Source organism: Myxocyprinus asiaticus, chromosome 45 (assembly GCF_019703515.2).
Source record: "Myxocyprinus asiaticus isolate MX2 ecotype Aquarium Trade chromosome 45, UBuf_Myxa_2, whole genome shotgun sequence".
Classification (NCBI taxonomy): Eukaryota; Metazoa; Chordata; class Actinopteri; order Cypriniformes; family Catostomidae; genus Myxocyprinus; species Myxocyprinus asiaticus.
The window spans coordinates 9,544,150-9,570,539 of NC_059388.1; the positions used below are offsets into that span (position 1 = coordinate 9,544,150).

At 41.7% G+C, this 26,390-nt stretch overlaps 1 protein-coding gene across 1 annotated transcript in view; it reads left to right on the forward strand.

The window, feature by feature from the left end:
* Nucleotides 1-26,390, forward strand: part of LOC127435402 (thyrotropin-releasing hormone-degrading ectoenzyme-like) — a 215,769-nt gene that overhangs the window by 133,312 nt on the left and 56,067 nt on the right. The window contains exons 9-10 of the mRNA XM_051688862.1: nt 19,687-19,752; nt 21,460-21,647. Coding sequence (XP_051544822.1) covers nt 19,687-19,752; nt 21,460-21,647 — 254 coding nt within the window. The remainder of the gene's footprint in view (nt 1-19,686; nt 19,753-21,459; nt 21,648-26,390) is intronic.

The following is a 26,390-nucleotide window of genomic DNA, read 5'->3' on the forward strand; positions in this document are numbered from 1 at the left end:
ACTAAGGGAAGTGGGCATCCACATCATCAACTATCTCGATGACTGGCTAATCCTAGCTCACTCTCGAGAGTTGCTATGTGCACACAGGGACCTCATGCTCCGGCACCTCAGCCAACTGGGGCTTCAGGTCAACTGGGAAAAGAGCAAGCTCTCCCCGGTTCAGAGCATCTCTTTTCTCGGTCTGGAGTTAGTCTCGATGTCAGTGCACCTCACAAACGAGCACGCACAGTCGGTGCTGAACTGTCTGAAGGCGTTCAGACGGAGAACAGCGGTTCCACTGAAACTTTTTCAGAGGCTCCTGGGGCATATGGCATCCTCAGCAATGGCCACACTGCTCGGGTTGATGCATATGAAACCGCTTCAGCACTGGCTTCAGACTCGAGTCCCGAGATGGGCTTTGTGCCGCAAGACACATTGCTTTTCCATCACGCTGATCTGTCGCCACCTCTTCAGCCCGTAGACCGACCATGCATTTCTATGGGCAGGGGTTCCCCTAGAGCAGGTCTCCAGGTGTGTCGTGGTTACAACAGATGCCTCCATGCTCATGGACTGGCCTGCAGCTCCGTTGGCACATCAACTGCCTAGAGTTGTTGGCAGTACTGCTCGCCCTGAGGAGGTTTCGGCCGTTGATCCAGGGCAAGCACGTGTTGGTCCAGACGGTCAACAAAGCATCGGTAGTGTACATCTGGTACTCCCTGACTGAGGCACCCCTCGGTATAGATGTGCTGGCACACAGCTGGCCCCTGGACTATGCAAATACGTGCTTCCCCCAGTAAGCCTACTTGCACAGACCCTGTGCAAGGTCAGGGAGGACGAGGAGCAGGTCATCCTAGTAGCACCCTACTGGCCCACCCAGACATGGTTCTCGGATCTCACACTCCTTGCGACAGCCCCCCTGGCGAATTCCCCTGAGGAAGGACCTTCTTTCTCAGGGATGGGGCACCATCTGGCACCCGCGACCAGACCTCTGGAATTTCCACATCTGGCCCCTGGACGGGATGCGGAAGACCTAAGTGGCCTACCACCCGTGGTGGTACACACGATCACTCAGGCTAGGGCTCCCTCTATGAGGCACCTATATTACGAGCCCACTCTACCAGGAGTGTGGCGGCCTCCTGGGTCCTGGCCAGTGGCACCTCTTTGGCAGACATCTGCAGAGCTGCGGGCTGGGCAGCACCCAACACCTTTGAGAGGTTCTACAATCTCCGGGTTGAGCTGGTCTCGTCCCGAGTAGTGGCAGGCACGAGCAGATAAGTTCAGGGACAACTGGCCGGGTGTACCGCTTGTGCATAGCGCCTTTCCCCTCCCTTGAGGGGAAGATGTGCACTCTTGACTCCCAGTAGTGTTCACAGACTGTGATCCCTGGATGACTTTCCTCCTTAGCCCTGTGGCAGTTGGATTTATGAAGAAACTCGCTGCCGGCTCAGTAAGTGCGCTAATGAGGCCCTGTACTGAGGTAGGTGCTCCGCATGCAATGGTTCCCCGTAGGCAACCCCATTTGATATTTTCCGCAAAATCGTTTCCCTGTTGGTAAACTGCGTCTTCCTTGCCCCCGGTCACCATGCTTTGTAGAAACTCCTCCCATGTGGAGAGGACCTACCATGGGACCTCTCCACATGACAAACTTCCGACAAGACTTGTGACGTATTCCACTCAAAATACCCCCCCCCCTTTTGGGCGGGGTGTGGTCTCCATGGTGTCTTCCCATTGGGAGGGGCACCCCCCGACGCAGACACTTATGGCTCCCAGTCAGTTAACAAATTCCACTCTTTTTGGGAAGAAAAGAGAGGGAAAAGAGGCCTCGGCTGGGCAAGCCTGTCCCTATAGTTGGGCAGTCGACTTGTTCCTGATGGACCGTTTGACGCTCATAAGAGTGTTAGGGGAGGTTACGTGATGGCCTTTTGTGCTGGCTACGAGGCACACAGCAGTCTGCCCGTCACACACCGCCAGTTCACGCAACACAGTTCAGCTAGTTGTGGTGTTTTGTATAGGGACCCCTAGTGTCACTAAATCAACACAACGTCGAGTGAGTGACAGATAGGGAACGTCCTGGTTACTTTCGTAACCTCCATTCCCTGATGGAGGGAACGAGACGTTGTGTCCCTCTTGCCACAATGCTAAACTACCTGCTGAAATGGCCGGGACCTAGTCTCGGCTCCTCAGCACAAAACCTGAATGAGTGGTTGCATACCAGCTCCTTTTATACCCGTATGTCCGGGGGAGTGGCATGCAAATTCCATTTGCCAATTCTCATTGGCCTTTTTTCAAAAAAGCAGAGGTGTTTGGTGCTCCCAAGAGTGACCCCTAGTGTCACTACATCGACACAATGTCTTGTTCCCTCCATCAGGGAATGGAGGTTACGAAAGTAACCAGGACGATTACTTTAATCAATGAGTGAAAGTGTCAAATAACAGGACATTTACTGAGATTAAGCGAGCAGTATTCAGCTGGTCATGTGATTCTAACATGGCAGTCCCCCTGTGTGGACCTTCTCCATGTAGAATAAAACAGCTTTTATAAGGTTACTGATGACTGGAGTCTTCATTTTAATGTATGTGGTCATGATTTCCTACATATAATGCAAAATTACAATTCATATCTTTAGGAGTTAAACTTTTTTAATGATGACAAAATCACTGAGTGCACCTTTAGGTTTCCCTGTTAAAATCACACCGAACAGAATTAAACATTTTGATGTCAAATTTTTATATTAATTTACTGCAGCATAAAAAAAAATTACTGAGTTAAATGTCGTATTTAAGTAATCGAATGATTTTAAATGAGACCCTCCAATAACAGCTTTTCAGGGGATCTCCTATTGCATTCAATGACTGAAAAACTAATTGATTTAAGAATTAGCGCAGCTACCACCTCGCTACTGAGAAATGTTGTTAAGCTAAAAGCTTCGCTATTTATTTGATCTGCTACATGGGGATTTTATATATTTCTAATTGTGCAGCAGCAACATGTCCTACGTGTTCGATGCAGCATGTCTAATTGTCCAGCAGCAGCAGCATGACCACATGCTAACACAGTATGTCTGTGTATGTTCTAAAAGTAGCAAGCAGCAGCAGCGTAGCAGATCTAGGCCTCGTTTCCCAATAACGATCGATCTTAGCAGTTAAGAGCATTTTCTACGAGCGATTTTACGAACGTTCAATATTTTTTATGTGCTTTTCCCAAAACTGCACTCAATATGTGCTAATTAAGAGAGTCGCTGTACGTGCGACAGTGCTGAAATGTGAATGTTAGTGCTGTTCATCATTGTAACTTCATTATATTTGTTACATTATAACTTTACAATCATTTGTAATTTACCTCACTAATATTTGTTTAAAAATGTTGTCTTAAATATTCGACCTAATTAGCTACATATTTACATATAATTTTACAATAATTTTGAGCAGAACGATCTATTTCTTTTACATAATCTGCTTCCATAATTAGGGGTGCATGTGTAATATTTCATTTTCACACATTTATCTCGATATGAAAGCTTCCAGGATCAGTGAAGACAATGAAGGCCATGTGTATGATCCTGCTGATTACAAGCATTCATTGAATATTACGAGGTTCACCATGTTGTCATGCAGCACAAAATAAGGAAACGTTTAGAAGATGCACTTTAGGGACATTCACCAATAAAGCGGAGGTCTGCTCTTTACTCCCAAAATTGATAACGGTGACAGCAATGCTGCATGTGCAGTGCTACACAACTTGTAGTGCTGGCGAGAGTGCCTTTGGGTGTCAGATAGGAAGAGGAGACAAGGATTATCCAATATATACAGATGATTTTCATGCAGTTATTGACTTTTTTTTCTCCTCTCTCTGAATTTAATTTACACAGTTGTCTGCTACTAATCATCCACACAAATAACTTTATTTGTTTACTAATTCATCCATTTATATAGACTCTTTTATGCAACTATTTTATGCATTTCGTTTATTATTATTATTATTATTATTATTATTATTATTATTATTATTAGACTTTTCTGTTAAAATACAAAGAAATAAAACATAGGTATCCTGATATTAAAGTTTTAGCATAAAGTGTAGCTATGGGTGTTTAAATTGTATTAGGTGTAATTTTGCAATTGTCCTGCAGGTGTCTACATAAGTCTATGTGCTTATGATGCTCTTAGCGCTGTACGAGTACTCCAGAACACTCTTAAATCTAGGAGCATTTTCAAGTGCTACTTAAGTTACAATGCTTTTGGGAAATGGGCAGCAAAACTAGGATGAATCATAAGATGGATTCTACTTAGGCTTACGATGCTTTCGCAAAATTAGTCTTCCAAGACCAAATCCTATCAATATGTCATTCCCCCATTAACATGCTAATCATTCAGAGTTGTCATGACTGAACTGTTTTTTTCATGGTTTCTCTTAATAGTCACACAGTTACACTGCGCATATGTTCACAGGTTTTCTTTCTTTTCTACTAATGCCTTATGAATATGCTTAAAGGCTGTATGCATGAATTACACATTCTGTTTTATAATTACAGTTTTAACAGGATTCTGGCATAGTATCTACAATACTTTTCAATTCAGTTCCTCACTTGTAATTTTTTTTTTTTTCTCAAGCTCTGTCCTCGTTTCATCCTGTAATTAACATTTCCAGGACAGCTGAATGTGTTACGACTAAATCTCACCATTTTAAACATGACTATCTCAACAAATTCTCAAGCTCTCTCAGGTTATTCTGAGTGTCTCATGTGGTTTTGCTTCAAGCTTTTGGGAGATTACACAGCCATCTCAGTTTACATGCGTTTCCTATCTTTAGAGCTGCGACAGCTTGTCATGGTGTCACGTGCTGCTTTCACGCTTGAGGTGAAAGACACACAGTTAAATGTTAATTTTAAGGATACATTTCATATCTATCAGAAAAGTTTCAAAATCATTCTCTAGTAACCTGCTGTTTTTTATGGCTTTGTCAAGCTGTAATAAACGCAGTTTTGTTGTGTAGTTCCTCTAATCTATTGTGTCTCTGTTATAGCTATTCTGATGAATCACATCAGTTGACTCAAACAGCTTCATTAAAGCACATACTGTATGTGTAACATTGTGTACATGTGTATGTCAGTAGGTGGATGTTCAGGGTTGCAGTATCAGCATGAACACTTTGTTGTGCTTTTTGTTTATTTTCACATGACCATCTGCTCCAGAAGAATTGTTTTTGAAGCTCGTCCTGTGTCACATCTATCAGTTCAGTCTGTGTGAGTACAAGGGCACATTTTAGAAGGGATTTTTTGTTGAAGACAGATGGGTGGATGTCTTTTATTACAGACAAATGGGAGTCATAAATGAGTGTGAATGGGTTTGACAGCTGATACAGCTGGCTGGATGTGAGGCCGCTGTGATCAAGCATTTCAGTCTCATTTCTATCAGAAAGACTCACAGACTTGAGTAAAGTTAGGATGACATTTATTTGATGAATATGAAACAGGAATGTAATGTCTCTCTTTTGCGTAAGACCCGTCTGGCAGTCTGAACAGATTGTACTCGGAACTGCCAGATCCTGCCGGAGATAGGAGGCAGGGGCGAGGAGGACGGGACTGAACTGGTGACGGTGGGGTGGTGGAGGTTGCCGTGTTGGCACACTGAAACAGCAGTGTGATAGATTGTAAGCAGACTTATAAAGCGATGGCTGATACATGATTGGCTAGAAGTTACCTAACTAACGGTGCGATGATGTACAGCTGCGAGTCTTCCTGCTAGAATTACGCTGCACTTACATTTACACACACTGATCATCACTTTCAAACACACTTTTACATGTATCATGTAATGAAATATAGGAAATATTAATTCCTGATGGAAATGTGAAATGGTTGACCTATGAGTATCATAAGACAAGTGCACTGTTGCCCTGGAGAAATAAACTTCATCTTCATTCTCTGAATGTGATGTGAAGTTGCAGGAAGCTTCTTCTGTGGATTGAGTGCCTCATATTTGTATTTGTCAGAGCCAAGCAGGTTTCTGTCAGCCCATGAGATCCCTGCACCTTTTGTGGGCCAGTAATTTGTTGTGAACACAGATGAAATAGCCAGATACTGCTCCTTTCAATTTCCCAACAGTCTGAAAGACAGAGAAGAGTGTGTCTGAGATTCATTTTTCCATCTTCCTCTTCTTATACGGTTTCCAACAGTATCCTTTGGTTTGGCTTTTCTGCCTTAATATCACTGTGTTTGGCAGCTTCTGTTTCACTGATCATTTTATGGGAACTCTCTAGTTCTGTTCCAAAACATAGTGAGCTGCTTTGCTTTCTATTGCCTAGGCAGCTCAAACAAACTTTGTCACTGCACTCTCCCAACAGGTTCAGGTGCCAAAGCCAAAGAACAATCACAATCTTTTATTCTTTTTTTGCGCCAGGGGATTAATAACAGTCTTAATTTACCATTTAAAGCAGCATCGTAACTGAAATGAAACTTCAGAAATTACTGATTTTGAATGCTTACATAGGCAGCATCTTAGAGCAGCACACAACTATCTATCTATCTTTGTCTCTCTTTCCCACCGATTGATGGAAAGAGCAGGTAAACACAATACCTTTACCAAACAATCTACCTCCATTGCATCAAACTTACTTTCATCTGAATAAAAATTGTACACACATTTCTCCTTATAACGCTTCTGAGGGAAATCATTTAGGAGGATGAATAATGAATTATTTATGATCTGCTTTGACTGTTGTTGTGAAAGTGCTTTCAGAAAACTTGCGTTTTAGCTTTGAGGCACTAACATATCGAAAATGATCAGTCTTTTTGTTCCCTTTGTATGTCATTTGCATATAAAGTGTCATGAACTGAATCCAAATGTAGTTGTCATTTCTGATTAAGTAATGGTTCCGATTGAATTTTGATTAAGTCCTCTCCTTATTTTATTTCTGTATTTGAAAAGAGCTTTAGGTCTTTAAACAGTAGAACAGCAACACTCTCATTATAATACAAACTTCAGCCAAGCAGGCTGGAAAATATCAACACAAACATAAAATGGCTTTGTGTGCTCCCACACTGCTATGCAAATTTATGCAGATGAGGTGGAGTATTTCATTCTGCCACTGACTCTCCTAAGCATTTCTAACTGCTAAATATACTACTCTAAAATAAAGGTGAAATGTGTCAAATCTGCTCCACTAGCATCCCAAAACGAATAATAATAATAATAATAATAAAAAAGAATATAGTTTTCAAACAGGTTTTCTGAAATCTGCCATTGGTTTTGGGAAACAAGTAGTGCCATCCAAAACTCCTGCCATTGGTCTATGTTGATATGATGAGGGGTTATTAAAAAATGTGATGACTCATCATGTACTATAAACATTTTTGTCCATAAAACTGCACTCTAGAATAAGGATGTCCCTCCTCCTAAAATATAAATACCACATGGCATTAACTAGCATTGGCAAGTAGCATATCACATGTTATCAGTGTGTCTCCAGCTGTGCTAATGTTCATACTTTATTTATGCTCCCAATTGGCTGCGAAGGTACTGGCTGGAGTTTATTCATTTTGAAAGTGTCTTCATTTTTTTTATTCATTGTACAAGCTGTTTTTTTCTGGTCTGTGATGTAAACAAAAAAGCTGTTCATTTGAAAAATGTCTGTTGCTAAGAAGATGCTAAATAAGCACTACAAATACCACAAGTATGCATGTGGGGAGCTTATCTATGTTCCCAGGGACCTATGTTCCCAGGGTCTTATGTTCCAAGGGTCCCAAGTTACCAATATCAGTATTTTGTTAACACACATTAACCCTCCTATTGTGTTTGGGTCAAATTTGACCCGTTTCAAGTTTAAATATTTCATAAATAATATCCAGTTTTTTTTATAGGAACAAGGCTTCAAAACAACAAGCCTAACCTAACTCTAATCACCCCTAACCCTAACTAACCCTAACATAATCTGGGGAACATAGGACACTGGGAACATAGGAATGACTCCTGCGTGTGCACGTGCCTGACAAAATGGAAAACCATTGTGGTCCTTTATCTAGCAATTTGTTAGCATCATTTAAAAAAACAAGAAACATGACGGCTTCAGAATTAATGACTGCGGTATGACTATGGGTAATTTAGCCTGTGTTGTAGAACAAAGCATCCAAGTATCTTTTAAACATAAATCCAAAACTGCCATTTTAAAAACCCATTGGAAAATCCAGAGGGAACCCATGGCTCAAAAATGCTAATTCTCTAATGGGGTTTTGGACCACAACCTGTCAGCTGCCAACTTGAAAATGTACAAGAAAGAAATAAAATTAGATACCGGTGGAATATACCAAGCTAATAAATGATTCATGTACCATATTTGCCTGGTACTCCAAGATGCTTTAAAGAATGCAGTGGTATTTCCATGGTACCATGTAAAATAAATAAATAAAAACATTAAAAAACAAAATACATAAAAATGGCTAATACCATGGTTACTTTTGTTAGTGTCAACTGTACAGCCCACCCTAAAAGACCTATGGCCCACCTTACATCTAAGAGCTGGAGCCGGGCCTGCAATTTATGTTTTAAATTGCAGGGTCACTTTACTATTATGTCTTGTTAAGAAATCTGTTTAATAAGAACATTAAATATTTCTATTGGCATTATAGTTATGCTTATAAAAGAAGGCCAATATAGTGTTATGCTGTATTATGTGTCATGTAAATTTAGAAAAAAAAATAATAATTACTTCACATGCACAGACTTCAGAGACTGCCTATTGAATTCAATGCAATTATTCGACACTTTCCTTTGAAATAGTGTACAATGGCTTTCCAAATATCAAAATGTATTCAGATAATTTATTGACTGACCCTGACCCTTTCATAAGAACATATCATATTTATATTTCCATTATAGTAATACTTATAATAGAAGGCCAATATAATGTTATGCTGTATTATGTATCATGTAAATTTTGACTTCAGAGACAGCCTGTTGATTTCAATACCATTTTTAAACACTTTTTTTAATCTTTTGAAATAGTGTACAATGGCTTTCCAATTATCAAAATATAAAAATAACAGGCCCTTTGTCTCTGATAAAGTGAAATATGTGAGAAAGATATGTTTTTTGATATTCCAGGTTCAATATAAGTTAAGCTCAATTGTAAAGCACTTACAGTGGAAGTGAATGGGACCAATTGTTGGATGGTTTAAAGGAAGAAGTGTGAAGCTTATAATTTTATAAAAGCACTTAGATTAATTCTGTTTAAACTCATGTATTATTTGAGCTTTATACCACGGGTCTGTTAAATGTTTGATTCTGATTGGTTGACAGACGTTCTAAGGTGTGCTATTATTTTTCAAGTAAATGCATGTTTATGAAGTAGTTCCAGGTCTTGACCACATAACGGTCCCATATAACTACCAAATTATTTCAGCTATTTCAAAGAGCCCTACAGGCTACCACAACAAAATAACCAATTAAAACAACGACATTGTTTAAAGTAAATCGGTTAAGAACATCAAACGTCCTGGTTACTTTCGTAACCTCCGTTCCCTGATGCTCACACACATACATCCGCACATGCATGCATGCGCGCGCACACACACACACGCACACACACACACACACACACACACCCCCCCGTACATGCTACCGCAGCAAAATAACCATATAAACAAAGACATCGTTTAAAGTAAATCAGTTAAGAGCATCAAACAATGTCTATAATATACTACATTTATTTCAATTTCGGTTGAAAAGTGCCCTCGCCTCCCCCGCATTTACACACACTCACACACATACATTTGCACGCACACACATCCCCTCTCTTTGACACTCACACAAACTCTCTTGGTAGCAAAGTCAGCGCTCCCCCTCGACTCACTGTGATTGTAAACAATTGTTTAGCAATAGAAAAGCTATATACAAGAATGGCGACACTCGCTGCTGCTGAGACTTAAACTTACACTTTGGCAATTTGAAGTGATGTTATTCCTGATGAGATCCACTTTAAACACAAGCAATTCAACTCACAATCTCTCTCAGTCTCTCTCAGTATCTCTTTTTCTCTCGCTCACACACACACACACACACACACACACACACATGCCGAGAAGCAGCGCATCCTCTGTTGCTAGTTCTAAAGTGATGTTTTCGAACTAGCAACGAAGGCTTGAGCTGTATCAGAGCAAAATACACTTGATCAATACAACAGTTTCTATATTACAGGGCTCCAGACTGCGACTAAAATGGTTGCAAATGCGACCAAAAATAATTGATTGCGACAATAATTTAAAATCTAGTCACCATTGGCGACAGTCGGGATATGTGCGTTCATATCAGTTTCTTCAGATATCATCTTGTGAGTTATTGAATTTATTTTTAGAACGTGCACAACCAGTGTGTCTCAAGCCACTTTTCACCTGTTCAGTTTCTGATGAGCTCGCTGCACTGTACGCAACAACAAACCCAGCATGAGAGAGTCATGAGCATTGACTCTTTTGAACAGGATCTTTTTCATGAATCACCCAAAAAGAACTGAGGGTTTGAACTTTGGAGCTCAGGTTAGCAGTTTGAATCAGATTCACTTTCTCAGCGAATCAGCCAGTCAGTGAGTTCACAACTGGGAGCTCAGACATTTCAAAATAAGAGTCCCATGTGTATTTCGGGCTTCTTTATAATTAAAAGTCCCATGCTGTGTACCATTTTTTTTTCTTCTGGTAATTATATATTGGGATTGGAATAGCACAATAAACTGCATCTGGGATTCCATTCAGTTTGCACTCTTATAGTCTCTGTGTCTGGGCCATTCGGTAACAGGTAAATTGTAAAACAATTTAAAATTATATATACAGTGTGTGTGTGTGTGTGTGTGTGTATATATATATATATATATATATATATATATATATATATATATATATATAAGGACATTAAGGAGACCTTTCTACTGACTCTGAAAAACACCAAAAGAAAGATGCCCAGGGTCCCTGCTCATCTGCGTGAACGTGCCTTAGGCATGCTGCATGGATGCCTGAGGACTGCAGATGTGGCCAGGGCAATAAATTGCAATGTCCGTACTGTGAGACGCCTAAGACAGCGCTACAGGGAGACAGGAAGGACAGCTGATCATCCTCGCAGTGGCAGACCACGTGTAACAACACCTGCACAGGATCGGTACATCTGAATATCACACCTGCGTGACAGGTACAGGATGGCAACAACAACTGCCCGAGTTACACCAGGAACACACAATCCCTCCATCAGTGCTCAGACTGTCTGCAATAGGCTGAGAGAGGCTGGACTGAGGGCTTGTAGCCTGTTGTAAGGCAGGTCCTTACCAGACATCACCAGCAACAATGTTGCCTATGGGCACATACCCACCTTCGCTAGACCAGACAGGACTGGCAAAAAGTGCTCTTCACTGACGAGTCACGGTTTTGTTTCACCAGGGGTGATGGTCGGACTTGCGTTTATCATCGAAGGAATGAGCGTTCTGGAGTGGGATTTTTTTGTAATTAATATTTTTTATTAAATCTTATAATAACAAGATACATACATACATACATATATATATATATATATATATATATAAAAACACACAACATTTAAGCTCCACAACCCCCCTCCCTCAACCCCGCCTCCCCAAAAAACAATCCTGTGGTCATAAGTAAATATATGCATACACATACACACACACATATATATACATACATACATACACATACATATGCATATACACACATAATAATCATACTCACTTAAAAGCTATATTACAGTACTCTCTCCACATTCCACCCGAGAGGTGGATTATATAATATATAAAAATTCCAAATACCTGCCCCATTTCCAGACAAACAAATATAAATCACCCTGTCTTCCCAATGACACCTCCTCATAAGCCGCTACTCTCCCCATCTCTGTGCACCACTCCGGATATGGGAGCACACCAGCTGTCCTCCAACCCCTCAAAATAACCTGCCTGGTGATCATCACACAGGTCTGAACCCAGTTTTCTATATGGCCATCCCCCACATCGATGACCGCCCCATTGCCCAGAACACAAGTCTGGGGCAAAACGAAACCTGAGTGCCCACTACGTCACACACAAAATTCTGAACCTTCGACCAGAATTTCTGGATCTCGACACACCACCAAAAAACATGGGCCATGTCTCCATCCTCCGATTGGCATCTCCAGCAGGTGGGTGTGTCTTTAAGACCAAGCCTATACAGTTTAGAGGGGGTCCAATAAACTCTGTGCAAAATTTTGAATTGTATAAGATGCACCCTTGCATCTCTAGATGCAGACTTACCGTTTTAAAGAATCTTAACCCACACTCCTTCCTCCAATGCCAAGTTGAAATCTTTCTCCCATACTCTCCTGAGAGAAGTTAAGGCTCCATCCCCCAGACTCTGAATTAACAGGGAGAAGTACACTGATGCCTCATGACCTTTTCTAAAAGCCCAAAGGATCTGCCTCCTTGGGGGGTGTGTGCTACTCCAAAAAATAGTACAAAGCAGGTGGCGCAGTTGTAAATACCTATAAAACTGAGGTCTGGGGATCCCAAAATGTTGGACCAAGTTTTCAAACGATCTCAACACTCCACTTTCATATAGGTCACCGAGTGTAGCAACCCCCCTCACAATCAACAACTCTGGCCAGCAGAAAGGGGACTTGCCAATACACAATCTTGTGTTCTGCCATATGCTCGAGGCGTCATTTAAATAAGTGTCCAATTTAAATAATCTGGACACTTTAGTCCATACCGAGTGTAAATGCGATATAACGGGGTGTAACTTAACTTCTCCGATTAGTTTGATAGAGATGCTTTGTAGAACTTGGAAAAGGAATTAATAATTCTGTGGAGGCAAGGCATAGATATAGTAGGTTCAGAGACAAATAATAAAATATCATCTGCGTAAAGCAGAAGCTTATGCACCACACCTCCCGCAACCACCCCTGGAAAATCCTCCTCCTTTCTTATCGTGGCTGCTAATGGTTCCAGGGCAAGACAGAACAATAATGGGGAAAGAGGGCAACCCTGCCGAGTGCCCCTATCCAGAGTAAAATAATATGAAATTAATCCATTTGTTTGTAACGCTGCTACAGGGTGTCTATAAAGTAACTTAATCCAACCAATAAATGTACTCCCGAACCCATACATTTCCAAAATCTTAAAAAGATAATCCCATTCTACCATATCAAATGCCTTTTCATCGTCAAGTGAGATGTCAGCGACCAGAGACTGATCATTCACTACTGACCACATGATATTGATGAGATGCCTGATGTTATCAGAAGAGCTGCGGCCCCGAATAAACCCCACCTGATCTATAAGAGATATCATAACCTTACTTAATCGGTTAGCCAAAATTTTTGACAAAATTTTTACATCTAGTTGGATCAGGGAGATTGGACAGTAACTTTTACTCTCGCTTGGATCTTTGTCCTTTTTAAGAATCAGACTGATCTGGGCTTGTGTCATGGTTGGAGGAAGCTTTCCATTCTTTAATGATTCAGTATAAACTTCTAACAAAAGTGGAGCCAGTTCTGTAGCACAGGATCTAAAAAATTATGCAGCAAAACCATCTGGCCCCGGAGCCTTGCCAGTAGGTACGGACTTAATTACCTCGTCAAGCTCCTCCAATGTTATCTCAGAATCAAGAGGTTTTTTGCTCAGTCTTCAGTTTAGGAAGATCTAATGGTTCCACAAAGTTTCTAATATCTTCATCAGTAGACGAAGACGAGGAACTATAAAGATCAGATAGAACTCTTTAAAGGCATTATTAATATCAATGTCTGAGGTAAAAATTTCACCATCAGCAGATTTCACTGAGGGAATGATAGAAAGAGACTCTCTCTGCTTTATATATCTAGCCAAAAGCTTCCCTGCTTTGTCCCCCGACTCAAAGTATGACTGTCTTGCCCTGAATAACCAAAACTCCACTTTCTGTGACAAAATAGTATTATATCTATATTTCAATCGGGTCAGTTCTCTGAGGCCATCAAATGACATATGGCGCTTCAGCTCTGCCTCTACACTTTTAATATTTCCTTCCAGCTCCACGAGTTCTCGTGCTTTGGATTTTTTGATGAATGAGGCATACTGTATGATCCGACGCCTAAGAACCGCCTTAAGTGCCTCCCAAGCCACGCCCACAGAGGATACCGAGGACCAGTTGGTCTCCATATAAACACTGATTTCAGTCTTTAACATTTGTTGGAAATCAGGATTTTGCAAAAGGGATACATTAAGGCGCCAACTATATGATTTATTTTTCTTTATATGTGGCAACACCTCTAAATTCACCAGGGCGTGATCCGAGACTAAAATGTTTCCAATTGAGCAATCAACAACAGATGAAATGGGGGATTTGGATATCAAAATAAATAAATAAATAAATAAATAAATAAATAATCTATTCTAGAATAAATCTTATTATAGACTGATGAAAAACATTTATAGTCTCTACCAGATGGGTTCAAAAGTCTCCAAATATCTGTAAGACCAAGATTTTTACACATCCTGTGAAGCGTCAATGTTGCTCTAGGGGGCTTACACACTTTTGCTTCACTATGATAAAGGTCCATCAAAAGATTAAAGTATTCTCCCAAAATTATATCATGAGGAGTACCAGCGACTTGCAACATCCCTTCAAGATCTATAAAAAAGCCCTGATCATCAGCGTTAGGCGCATAAATATTAGCCAAAATCAGTCTTTGCCCCTGAATTTCTGCTAAAACAGTAATGACTCTTCCTAATTTATCATTAAACTGTTTGAGACATTTGAATTGTAAATGTTTATTTACCAATATAATGACTCCCTTGCTCTTACTTGAGCCAGCACTAAAGAAAACATGTCCACCCCATATCTTCCCAAATTTTTCAGCTTCCTGTGGGGAAAGATGCATTTCTTGAAGAAACACTATATCATATTTCTTATGTTTAAGAAAAGAAATAACCTTCCTTCTTTTTATGGGGTGCCCCAACCCATTCACATTCCTTGTGGAGAGAGATAGTACACTCACATTAACATTTGACATTTTGATATAATAGAAAAGATAAATTGTGTGCCAAAAACTAAATTATGAAGACCACATTTCAACAATAATGCAACAATAAAACCCAGAACTTCCCCCTGATCAAAACAAACAGAAAAAAGAAAAACGTGTGCATTAACTCTGCGCATGAAAGCGCCAACCGGCGTCAATCCCTTTAAACTCAAAGAGTTCATGTACACCTACGAGAGCCCCCACGTCATCTTTGTTATTGGATTGCTCAATTTAACATCAAATATTTTGTAAAACAAACCCCAGCCAACTAGCAGAATAAACACAAAGAACGTGCAGACTCATTCACAGAACTGTCTCGAAGGTGTGTTCCTTCACAAAACAAATTCCAGCTGATAAAAAGCCATTCATTTCCTCTGACAGACAAACAAATCTTCAGTGAGCCAGCTGATGAGTGCAGCAGATGATGTAATCATTCCAATGTCCAACGAAAATACTCCACAAATCATACTCCAGCCAACAGGAGGCATAAGCATAAGGAACAGACAGATTCATCCATAACTGTCCCAAAGTAGTGTTATTTAACAAAACAAATTCCAACCGCTAGGCGGAACCAGCACGAAAGGAAACGAAACACGCATCCTGGTTCCTCGGATGGTCAAGAGTCAATTCACTCAGAGGCCACATAAAAGTATATCCCATGATTTACACAGTCCGCCAACTTTATAAAAGACATCCATTGTGTGGGCATATAGATATTTTGTGGTCATCCGTAGTGCCTATTCTCAATCTGCCCGGGAACTTCATTGTAAAAGTGATCTTCCGTCAATGCAAAAGTTTCTTTAAGGAAAAGTGTTAATCCACAAAACAAACTCCAGCCGCTCGGCGGAGCCAACGCAAAAAGAAACAAAAATGGCGCCCAGCTTCCTCTGAAAGCCAGAGTATGTACAGTGAGTCAATCCACTCACAAGAAAAACACCCAATGGTTACTCACCCATTGTTTCAATAAAAGACATTGCCTGATTGGGACATGTAAATACTTTGCTGTCGTCCTTGGTGTTTATTCTCAGTTTGGCCGGAAACATCAGAGCAAAAGTGACCTTCCGCTGATGTAAGAGTTTCTTGCATTCCTTAAACCGATCGCGTTTCTCTCATTGAGTTCGCAAAATCCGGGAACAAGAAAATATTGTGATTCTTCCAAGAAAGCTTTCCTTTGCTCCTCACCTGGCACAACACGTGATCTTTATCGGATGATCTCAAAAATTTGGCCAGAATCGATCAGGGCCTTTCTCCCTCAGCAGATCTGTGAGCTGGGACTCTGAGAGCTCGCTCGATTTCCAGCTTGTGGCCTGTTATGTCGAGCAGACTCAGGAAAAGCTCATCTAGGAATTTCACCATATCCCTGCCCTCCTCATGCTTAGGAATTCCAACAATTCGAATGTTATTCCTGCGGCTTCTATTCTCAAGATCTTCAAGCTTTTCAAGAACACGTTCCAAATCAACTTTGGTCGCGGGCAGATTAGGGGCTAATTCCCTCTCTGATGACTCCAAATAATCGACTCATCTCAACATCTGTCACTCTTTTGACTAATTCAGAGAATTTGTTTTCCATCACCGTAATCGATCGACGTATTACAGCGAGATCTTCCAAGTCCGTAAGTACCTTCGTCAACATCACCGACATGTTGGACAGTTGACGCTGGATTCCTTCTCCCACCGCGCCATCCAAATCGAGTCCCCGGTCCACAGGCCTGTCTGGGCTTTCATCTTGAACCTGTAAGTGTCTTTTGATGTCTCCAGAGCCTGAGGATTTTGACTTCTTTGCCATGTTTACCTCAAACAGCAAATGTGTAACTGGTTGTATCGAATTTCACCAGATTATATCATGAAAATAATTTTAAAAAAAAAGCAAAGTACGCAGAGCTGTCTCTCACACATCTGCCCTTCGCATGGCATCACGTGGCTCTCCTGGAGCGGGTTTGATTTGGAGGTGGAGGGTCCGTCATGGGCTGGGGCGGTGTGTCACAGCATCATCGGACTGAGCTTGTTGTCATTGCAGGCAATCTCAACGCTGTGCGTAACAGGGAATACATCCTCCTCCCTCATGTGGTACCCTTCCTGCAGGCTCATCCTGACATGACCCTCCAGCATGACAGTGCCACCAGCCATACTGCTCGTTCAATGCGTGATTTCCTGCAAGACAGGAATGTCAGTGTTCTGCCATGGCCAGCGAAGAGCAGTTGAAATTGAGAGGACGTTTCTATTTTTGCTGAGTTATATATATATATATATATAATTTTTGCATTCATAGTTTTCCAAGTCCACTTTGGGGACCATGGTTCCAAATGCTATATCTTTGTATTGCATTTTACAATCAACACTTTTTTAAACATAGTTTTATGACCGTTCATACTTACTGTCTAAAAGGTAAAATGTCAAAAATGAATAATAACTGAAAAGTGTACACTGCATGCACAATTATTAGGCAAATTGTGGGGATAAATTTTGTTGTTGAACAAACACAATGCTCTCAGTCAATCCAAAATGTTATTGTAACTAAATTAAAAGAAATTCTCCCAACTCAATTGTTTATTCTCAATTTTTAAAGTAAGTGCAACAAATAAGTAACACAAAATGACAATTAAATAACATTTGTGGCCTTTCAAAAATATTCAGTGACCTATATAGCCACCCTTTTTTCAATAACTGCCATGAGCCTTCCATCCATGGAGTCTATCAGTTTCTTGATCTGTTCACAATCAACTTTCGCTGAAGCAACAACCACAGCTTCCCAAATGCTGTTCAAAGAGGTGTATTGTCTTCCCTCACTGTAAATTTAACATTTGAGAAGAACCCACAAGTACTCAATAGGATTTAAGTCAGGTGAGGAAGGGGGCCAAGTCATTATTTGGGCATTTTTGAGGCCCTTGCTGGCTAGCCAAGCAGTGGAGTATTTGGATGCATGTGATGGAGCATTGTCCTGCATAAAAATCATGTCCTTCTTGAAAAATCATGTCCTTCTTGAATGCTGAGGACTTCTTTCTGTACCACTGCTTGAAGGAAGTACTTTCCAGAAACTGGCAGTAGGTTTGTGAGTTGAGTTTCAGTCCATCTTCAACTCAAAATGGTCCAACTACCTCATCCTTAATGATAGCAGCCCATACCAGTACCCCTCCTCCACCTTGCTAGTGCCTTACTCGAAGTGGTGCCCTGTGTCCATTAGTGATCCAGTCACGGGCCCATCCATCTGGTCCATCAAGAGTCACTCTCATTTCATCTGTCCATAAAACCTTTGAGTTTCTGTCTTCAGGTATTTATTTGCCCAATATTGATGCTTCAACTTGTGAATCTTATTCAGTGGTGGTCGTGTTTCAGCCTTCTTGACCTAGGCCATGTTTCTGAGCACTTGACACCTTGTACTTCTGGACACTCCAGGTAGGTTGCATTTCTGGAATATGGTGGCACTGGAGGATAATGTGTTCCTGGTAGATTCACATTTAATTCTCAAGTCTTTTGCAGTTAATTTGTACCTTTTCTTCTCCATGTGTTTTTTGCACCCCAGTTGAATATTCACAACAAAATGTTTGATTGTCCGGTGGTCACGCATCAATAGCTTAGCCATTTCAAGAGTGTTGCATCCGTCTGAAAGGCATTTTAAAATTTTTGACTTTTCAGTGCCAGTTAAATCTCTTTTTTGGCCCATTTTACCTGGGGTAATGAAGCTGCCTAATAATTGTGCACACCTTGATATAAGGTGTTAGTCATTTTCACCACACCCTCCCTCATTACACAAATATATATCACCTGAAAATTATTGAATCCAATAAGCATTCAAGTTTATATGGTTTGGAGTTCGAAAATTTGCATATAAATAATGATAAGATCAGAATACTCACTTGCCTAATAATTGTGCGTGCAGTGTATTTTTTTAGAGCTCATGTTTTGTGTGTTTTGTCAGCAGTGTTATATCATGAGAGTCACTGAGCGTGATCAAAATATATTTTCTTCAAATTTCAAAAGGTTTTCTAAAAATGTATACCATGCATTTGCATTTTTTTTTTTTTTTTTTTTTTTTAGTTATAAGCTCTTACTTTTGGGTATGTCATTTAAGCCCTGCCCAGGGTCCTTCACCTTCATTCCATTCATGTCTGTCTCCAGATGAGGGATTTCATTGGTTTAAATCAAATCCAGCAGGATGGTGATGTAAATCTGGTTTTGCTCCAGATCAAATCCCAGAATCTCTGAGAGCTCAGCAGAGCAGGTAGTGAGATTGAGTTCAGCTGGACGGCTTCATGGTCCCAGTGCAATTTGCTCAAATCTCTCATGATGGCTCTGGTCTACGCTGAAACATATGTCCCATTAGAGTTACAATTCATGAAGCAAAGGCTAAAATAAGTGGCACCTAAAAGGGGAATGCTGTTGTGCATTTGTATCTTACTCTGTGAGACGCTGATGCAGCATTGAGTTGAACATCAGAATCAGCCTCTAATTAGCCTCCTTTCTTGAACTGACAGCCAATCACACCCAAACTGCTGCTGTTCATTTGCATATTGTATATTAGACTTTGAATTGAGAGGATTAGTAATGTTATTGTTCGAGTTTTCAAAAACCTGTTTGTTTCTTTTCCAATGTTTGAGCTAAAAAAAAAAAAAAAAAAAAAAAAAAAAAAAAATGTAATGCATATTTCTTGTTTTTTGCATGATAATGTATTTGCGTCTCTGTCTGTTTGCAGGATTACTTGATGACGCACATGTACGGGAACGCAGCGAGAGATGACCTGTGGAACAAAATGTCTGAGGTGAGATTTGACACATAGATCTTGTGTGATAACTTCTGTGTATAAGACCTCTATCCTCATGAGGGCATCATTACTGGGGTCAGTGAGTGAAATTGTGTGTGTAAAACCTACTTAAATTCCCTCAGTGCACCCCTGAGCACTTAAACATTCAAACACTGTACTGTATATAGGTCAAATGTAATTATATAACCAAACATAAACACCATGAATTAATGCCTATTGACATCAACTCATATCAACACGGAAAGGTTTTGCCTTGCTCAATCATTTTATCGCTGACAGGGAAGTGCTCTCAGAGTTTCTTTTATTTATTGAGATAACAACCTCCGCGGCTTTATCATAGGAGAGAGTATAACAGCCAAGTAGCATGTTACAACATTACTGCCAATATAATGTCTATGGGACCACCGCGGTATGCTGTTTCATGCTAATCTTGTAGGCTCCTCTTGGTAGAAGGGCTCTGGCTCTGTGGCGTGAATCAGTGTAATGACTTCAGGTGGACACATTACAAAGGTTCCACCCTTCACAAAAATGTTTATGTTGTATTAACAGTCAATGCGTTAATCATGATTAGTAAAACAATTACGCATTAAACTTTTTTAATTAATCGCTTGCGTTAATGCACCAATTCTGACAGTTCTACTCTTAAGATTTAAATTTTAAGAGAAAGATGAGGACATAATAAAGCTAAAAGGGAGAGATAAGTCTGAGAAAAAGTGAGAAGAGAGTAAAAAGAAAGTAAACAATTTGTAGTCAACAATCATAATCAGAGTGAAGTTAAGTGTTTGTGTTCAAGTCATCAGCTCACAGCACGGAGATTAGCTTTTTAAAGTCACATAACTCTCAGCAAGTCTCTAAAAGTGTCTTTAATGAGATTACTTTCACTAGCATCTCAAACTAATTATACTTTGAAAAGGAACAGCAGGACATTTAGCAGCTTTCACTATCATATGAAGCGTTTTGTCATTTGCATCACTCTCTTTAATGCCGGCTGATGTGCTTCATTCTCCCTTTCAGAGGAGAAAGGATTTAAAGGTGAATTTATGTGAAGCGGTCTTATAAGGAGCACTGTATCCACTCCATGTATGTTTGTGTGTAAGACACATAAACTAGTGTGATGCCCCATCAACTAATGAATACTTATATGTGCTGTGTCATGACATCCAATTTGCTGCAATAATCTGCCTGTGCTTAACGCCCACAAAGCCCTTTGTCAAACTCACGAACCATCGCTGGAACAGCCTTCACTTCCTTTAATTATTTCTGACACTGCAAAAATACACCAGCTTCTCTAAAGCCATCCTACAGAAAAGATTCATAATGTATTGTAGGAACATTCAGCAGAGCTTCTTCTACTATATTCTCACATAAGCAAACCGTGAGTCATCGATAGATGATTGAAGTCTATCTTTGATGTGTTTTATGTGTGGTTTTGTGCATAATATGCTGGATTTTATAATAGCTGGATGACACAAATCAATCAAATTCACCTCATACAAGCCTAGTTCAGTCTCATATTTCAATATTCACAATTGTCAGGTCATATTCTGTCAAAAAGAGTCTCACTGGACCAACAACACAACTCACTTCCACTGACACTATTCACACACAATCCCTTTACTGTGAGCCATACAGATGGTTGAAATGCTGAAATGCATACAGTGATACATGTGTATGATGTTTTGATGTGTGATGTTTGTGTCACAGGTCATGCAGAGGGAGGGGAAAGATATCAACATCACGTTGCTCATGGACCACTGGACTCTGCAGATGGGATATCCTGTCGTCACCATCAGTAAGAACAACAGCCTTAACAACATCATCTCCATCTCCCAAGAGCACTTTGTCTATGACACAGATGCCAAGAGCCGCCATCCTGAGCTGTTTAACAAAAGGTAGAGTACCACATTTCAAATGTGAAGGTTGTGACATGAAAAGAACACATTATCTGTCATTTGACCATCTGACATGGGGCATGGGGCATATATAATGCTGTCTCTTTCAGAGTCTGACCACTGTGATGGTGAATCATGTATAAAGCCACACTGTCAGTGATTCTCCTCCCAGAATGCACTGATGTTTCCTTTGATCAGTCAAACTCAGACAGTACAGTAGTTCAGCAGCTCAAGAGATGGAAGAAGAAACTATATTGATTAAAAATAAGATTAGACAAAGAGTTGTAAACACAGTTAGGCAGGTTTAAGCTTTTTTTCTTCTTCTTTCAGTAGGAACACTAAGAGTAACACAAACCTGGTCATACAAATGAGATCTCTCGTCATGTTCACTTACACAAGCTCTCAAGCTCATATTAAGTGAGCATTTCATTTTTGATTAGCGACTCATGCTAACCCTTCAGCTTCACCGCCACATTCTGTGTGTCACCCGCCTGCAGCGCCACAGAAAACTGCGTCTGTCACTGGCAGATAGATTAGTTTAATTCTTCGTTAGTGTGAGCTGAATAATTCAACAGCCCCTCTGATCCGTTTTAGAAATCCTCCTGCTTTTGTTTTGGCTCAGACACTGCTAGCATCAGAGAATTGACTCAAGAATTGCATTTTTTTGCTGCTATTTCTCTTAGAGTGTTCATATTGAGCATGTTGCTTAGCAATGTTGTCCTATTTAGACCTTGATGAGTAAAGTTTTTTTAAATGACGCACAATACCAATGACAAATGTGTTCAAATTGAGTACATCAGCAAAAACTCCTCAGCTTGTAGGATGTATTTTGTTATATTCTCATTGTGTATTTTTGACTGAAAGTGGTCCAAAGTTGAATCAGTTACAAAAAATACAACAAGATAATAATGCTAGTGAGAATAAAGCATCAATAACCACAGATTTATCATCTGCAGATGCAGATAATGGTAATAACAGTCCTTGACTTCTTATTTTTATGGGGCTAGGCTAGCTTTTAATATTGACCTATGTGGTGTCTAAAATATGAAACATACAGGTAGACATCTGTTTCTCTGAGTTTTATTTGTTGAGGGCAGACAAAGCCAACTTCATATAGGGCTAGGGGAAATGTAGAATGTTCATGATATAATCGTGGTGATTTTGCTGACGATATAAAATTAAGCAATATGGTGAATATCGCATTTATTTTAATGTGCTTTTTATTTGGCCATTAAGTTTCATAAACTAATCAGTAAACTAATTTTACGGTCCTTCAGGGCTGCACAATTAATCAAAATAAATTCAAAATGGCTAAATGGTCATATGTGATTATTAAACTGCCAAAAGCTGCGAATTAAGACATAAACATGATCTGCGTGCGCTTCAGAATGATCGGGTGACACATTGTTCTGTGCAAGCGTGCGGCTCATGGGCTTGTGTTTTTAGCACATTTCAGAACAAAAACATAATTATCGAGATGTACAGTATATTGTCAATAAACTGAAAAATAGTGAGATGTAATTTCTGTAGCCATATTGCCCAGCCCTACAATCATGTTAAGCTCTCCTCCCACTCGAGCATGTTTTCTGAGAGCTGTGCTCTTCTGCAGAGGCGTTCTGAAGCAAAGCCGCTCCAGTAATTATTATCAGAGCTGTGTTATGAGTAGGGGGTGTCTTTTTCCTGTTTGGCCCATTAGGTGGTGTTTCAGCTGAATCCAGACAAGCTGCCAGAATACGGGGGGGATTTGACTCCTCTGTAAATGCAATGTAACACCTTGCAGCCAAGCAAAATGTGCTGACAGAAACATTGGCAGCAGCAGAAGGTATCAGAGAAGGTCAGTTTGAATGTATTTGACTCTTTCTCTGTGTGTTTCATGCCCACTGAGTCTCATTACCATTTATAGATGAGCCACATTCCAGCTGGAAAAGACCTAACTCAGCTGGACAATTGGAAGACATTGGAAAGTGGCAGCAAAAAATCTAATTGATTTATTCCACATCATTGTGCTTGAAACACTGGCCTTTTTTGTTGCACTGTGGAGCAGTTCCACCAACCAGCTAGCAAACCTACTAAAGGTTTGACCCACAGAGACCTGACAACAAATGCTGCTTTCAGCCCTTGTCGTCCTCCTCCCTGCTGAAATGACCAGCATTGCTAGTCACCAGCTTATGTTGTGTTTTGGGTGCTTGTCCACCAGCATGGGATGCTGGTATGCTAGTGTACCCACCAGGCTTTTAAACTAGCCTTACCAGCTTTATCGATAGGACCATGCTGGTCAACCAGCTTCACCAACTAGGTTTTGCTTGTGAAAATCATGGCTAAGCTGGTCCACCAGCTAGACCAGCACCAAACCAGCACTGGCCAACATAAACCAGCCTTGACCTAAACTTGTCCTTCAGTTTGTAAAAGAGAATGGGGAAAATGTGTTTAGATTAATGCACTTACAGTGGACGTCTAGCAGACAAGTCTTCTGGAAGTGCATTACACTTATGTTTTTAGTTATACAAACTGAGGAATGATAGAAGTAACGTTTTTGTATTTAACCCATAATGTTCCATTGAAATGGGCAAGTGCACTAGTTTGTTATTAGTTTGCAATACAGCAGCTAACATTGTTTTCCTGTCTGTCACTCACTCGACGTTGTGTCGATGTAGTGACACTAGAGGTTTGCTCTTGAGAGCCCTAATCACCTTTTCTTTATTCAGAAAAGGCCAGTGAAAATTGGCGGGTGGAATTTGCATGCCACTCTCCACCCCGGACATACGGGTATAAAAGGAGCTGGTGTGCACCAATCATTCAGACTTGTACTTCGGAGTCGAGCGCATGTGTGTGTTCATACCATCACCTTACTTTCTGCTGCTGGAATTACGGCGGATATCAGCGGTCACCCTCGCATGTTCGAGTGTTGTGATTCCCCTAGGTGCTTCGGCAGCTGAGTCCACAGGTGTAAAAAGAGTATATTCAAAAGAGTATATTTTCTCTAAAAGAGCTCGCACAAACGACTGGCGTCTTTTTAAAGATGTTCTTTCGCCTTTGTGCTACTGGGTGTGGCCGTTATCTCTCCCCACCAGATGGCCACGAAATCTGTCTCGAGTGCTTGGGTCACCAGCTGTGAGAACATGCCCATGATAACGTTGCGGTCGTGGCTCTCTTCCTTCTTCGTGAAGCAGAGAGCCACCACGGCTGCTTCCCGACCCGGTCAGTCCTGGGATGAAACTCAGGCGGCTGGGTTGGTGAGCACTGTGGGTGATCTGGATGTAGATATGGGAGCGTTTCCGCCGGCACAATCCCCATCCTCCAGCATGCTCGTTCTGCCCGGTAGAGTTCACGAGTGATGCAGGCGGTCTGCCTCAAGGTGGATTTCATGTCTCGTTAGGGGCTCGCGACGAGGATGAGTTAACGGTCGCAGCATCAGAGGGTGGGCTTCTGCTTTCAGAAGTGGACGAATCTTCTGAGCTCCCACTTTTGGGCGGTAGAGCTCAGGATGAGGCGGACACTGAGTTGGCAGCCGTGCTTGCCCGGGCCGCCACGAACATCGGGCTTGAGTGGAACCCTCTGCTGCCCTGAGCGTACGTGGCTGGATGATTGGTTTCTGGGCTCCTTCCCGGAAGTGCACGAGGAGCTCATGAAGTCGTGAAAAGCACCTTTCTCTGCCCGTACACGCTTCACGGGCTCGTCCACCCTAACTACCCTTGACGGTGGAGCAGCTAAGAGATATGTCGAGCTTCCCCAGGTAGAGCGCGCTGTAGCGGTGCATTTATGCCCGCAGGGCGCAGCCACCTGGAGGAACCAACCAAGGCTCCCTTCCTAGGTGTGTACGTTTCCTTTGTGACTAGTGGCGAAGGCTTACAATGCCGAGGGTCAGGCCGTCTCCGCCCTGCATGCCATGGCTATCCTGCAGGTCCACCAGGCCAAGGTGTTTAAAGATTTGCACAAGGGTAGGACTGACCCAGGGCTTATGCAGGAACTACGCACCATGACCGACTTCGCTCTATGGGTGACAAAAGTCAAGGCGCGTGCCCTGGGCCGGACAATGTCCACCTTGGTGGTCCAAGAGTGGCACCTGTGGCTCAACCTTGTGGATATTCGTGACGACGAGAAGGCGTCTTTGAGGGGACTCTTTGGCAACACTGTCGAAGACTTCGCCCATCAGTTCTCGATGGTGAAGAAGCAGACAGAGGCCATCAAACACCTGCCATGTCACGACTCGGCCGCCTACAGGCCTCCGAAGTCCCGCGCCCCATCTGCCTCTCGCCAGGTCTGTCCTCCTGTGGTGTCGGCCCTGGCTCCCACACCATCAGAGCCCGTATGCCGGCCTCTGAGAAGAAGATCCTCCCACAGGAAGGCAACACCGCCTGCCCGTCAGCCGGCCACCAAGAACCCCGGACGGGCTTCGAAGCAGCCCTGAGTCAGGCGACCCAGGGATAAGGGTCTGTCATTGACTGGCCTGACCCAGGTGTGTGCACAGGCCCCACTCCTGCCCCACTCCCGCCCCTGGGCCAGCATGAGGTGAGTACCCTCGCAACATCGCCGGGTGCCTTCTGGGCCCCGGCACACAAATTGTCAATAAAAGAGCAGTTTCCTCATTCCCTGGGTCATTCTCCAATGCTCAGGTGACCTCCGCCCGAAGGACCGAGGCATCCTTGCCTCGCACCATGGTGGAGAGCATGCCACTGATCCTGGGCGGCTGTCTGGGGAACTGGATCGCGTAGCCGAGACGGATCGTCCTGATGAGCCATCGCG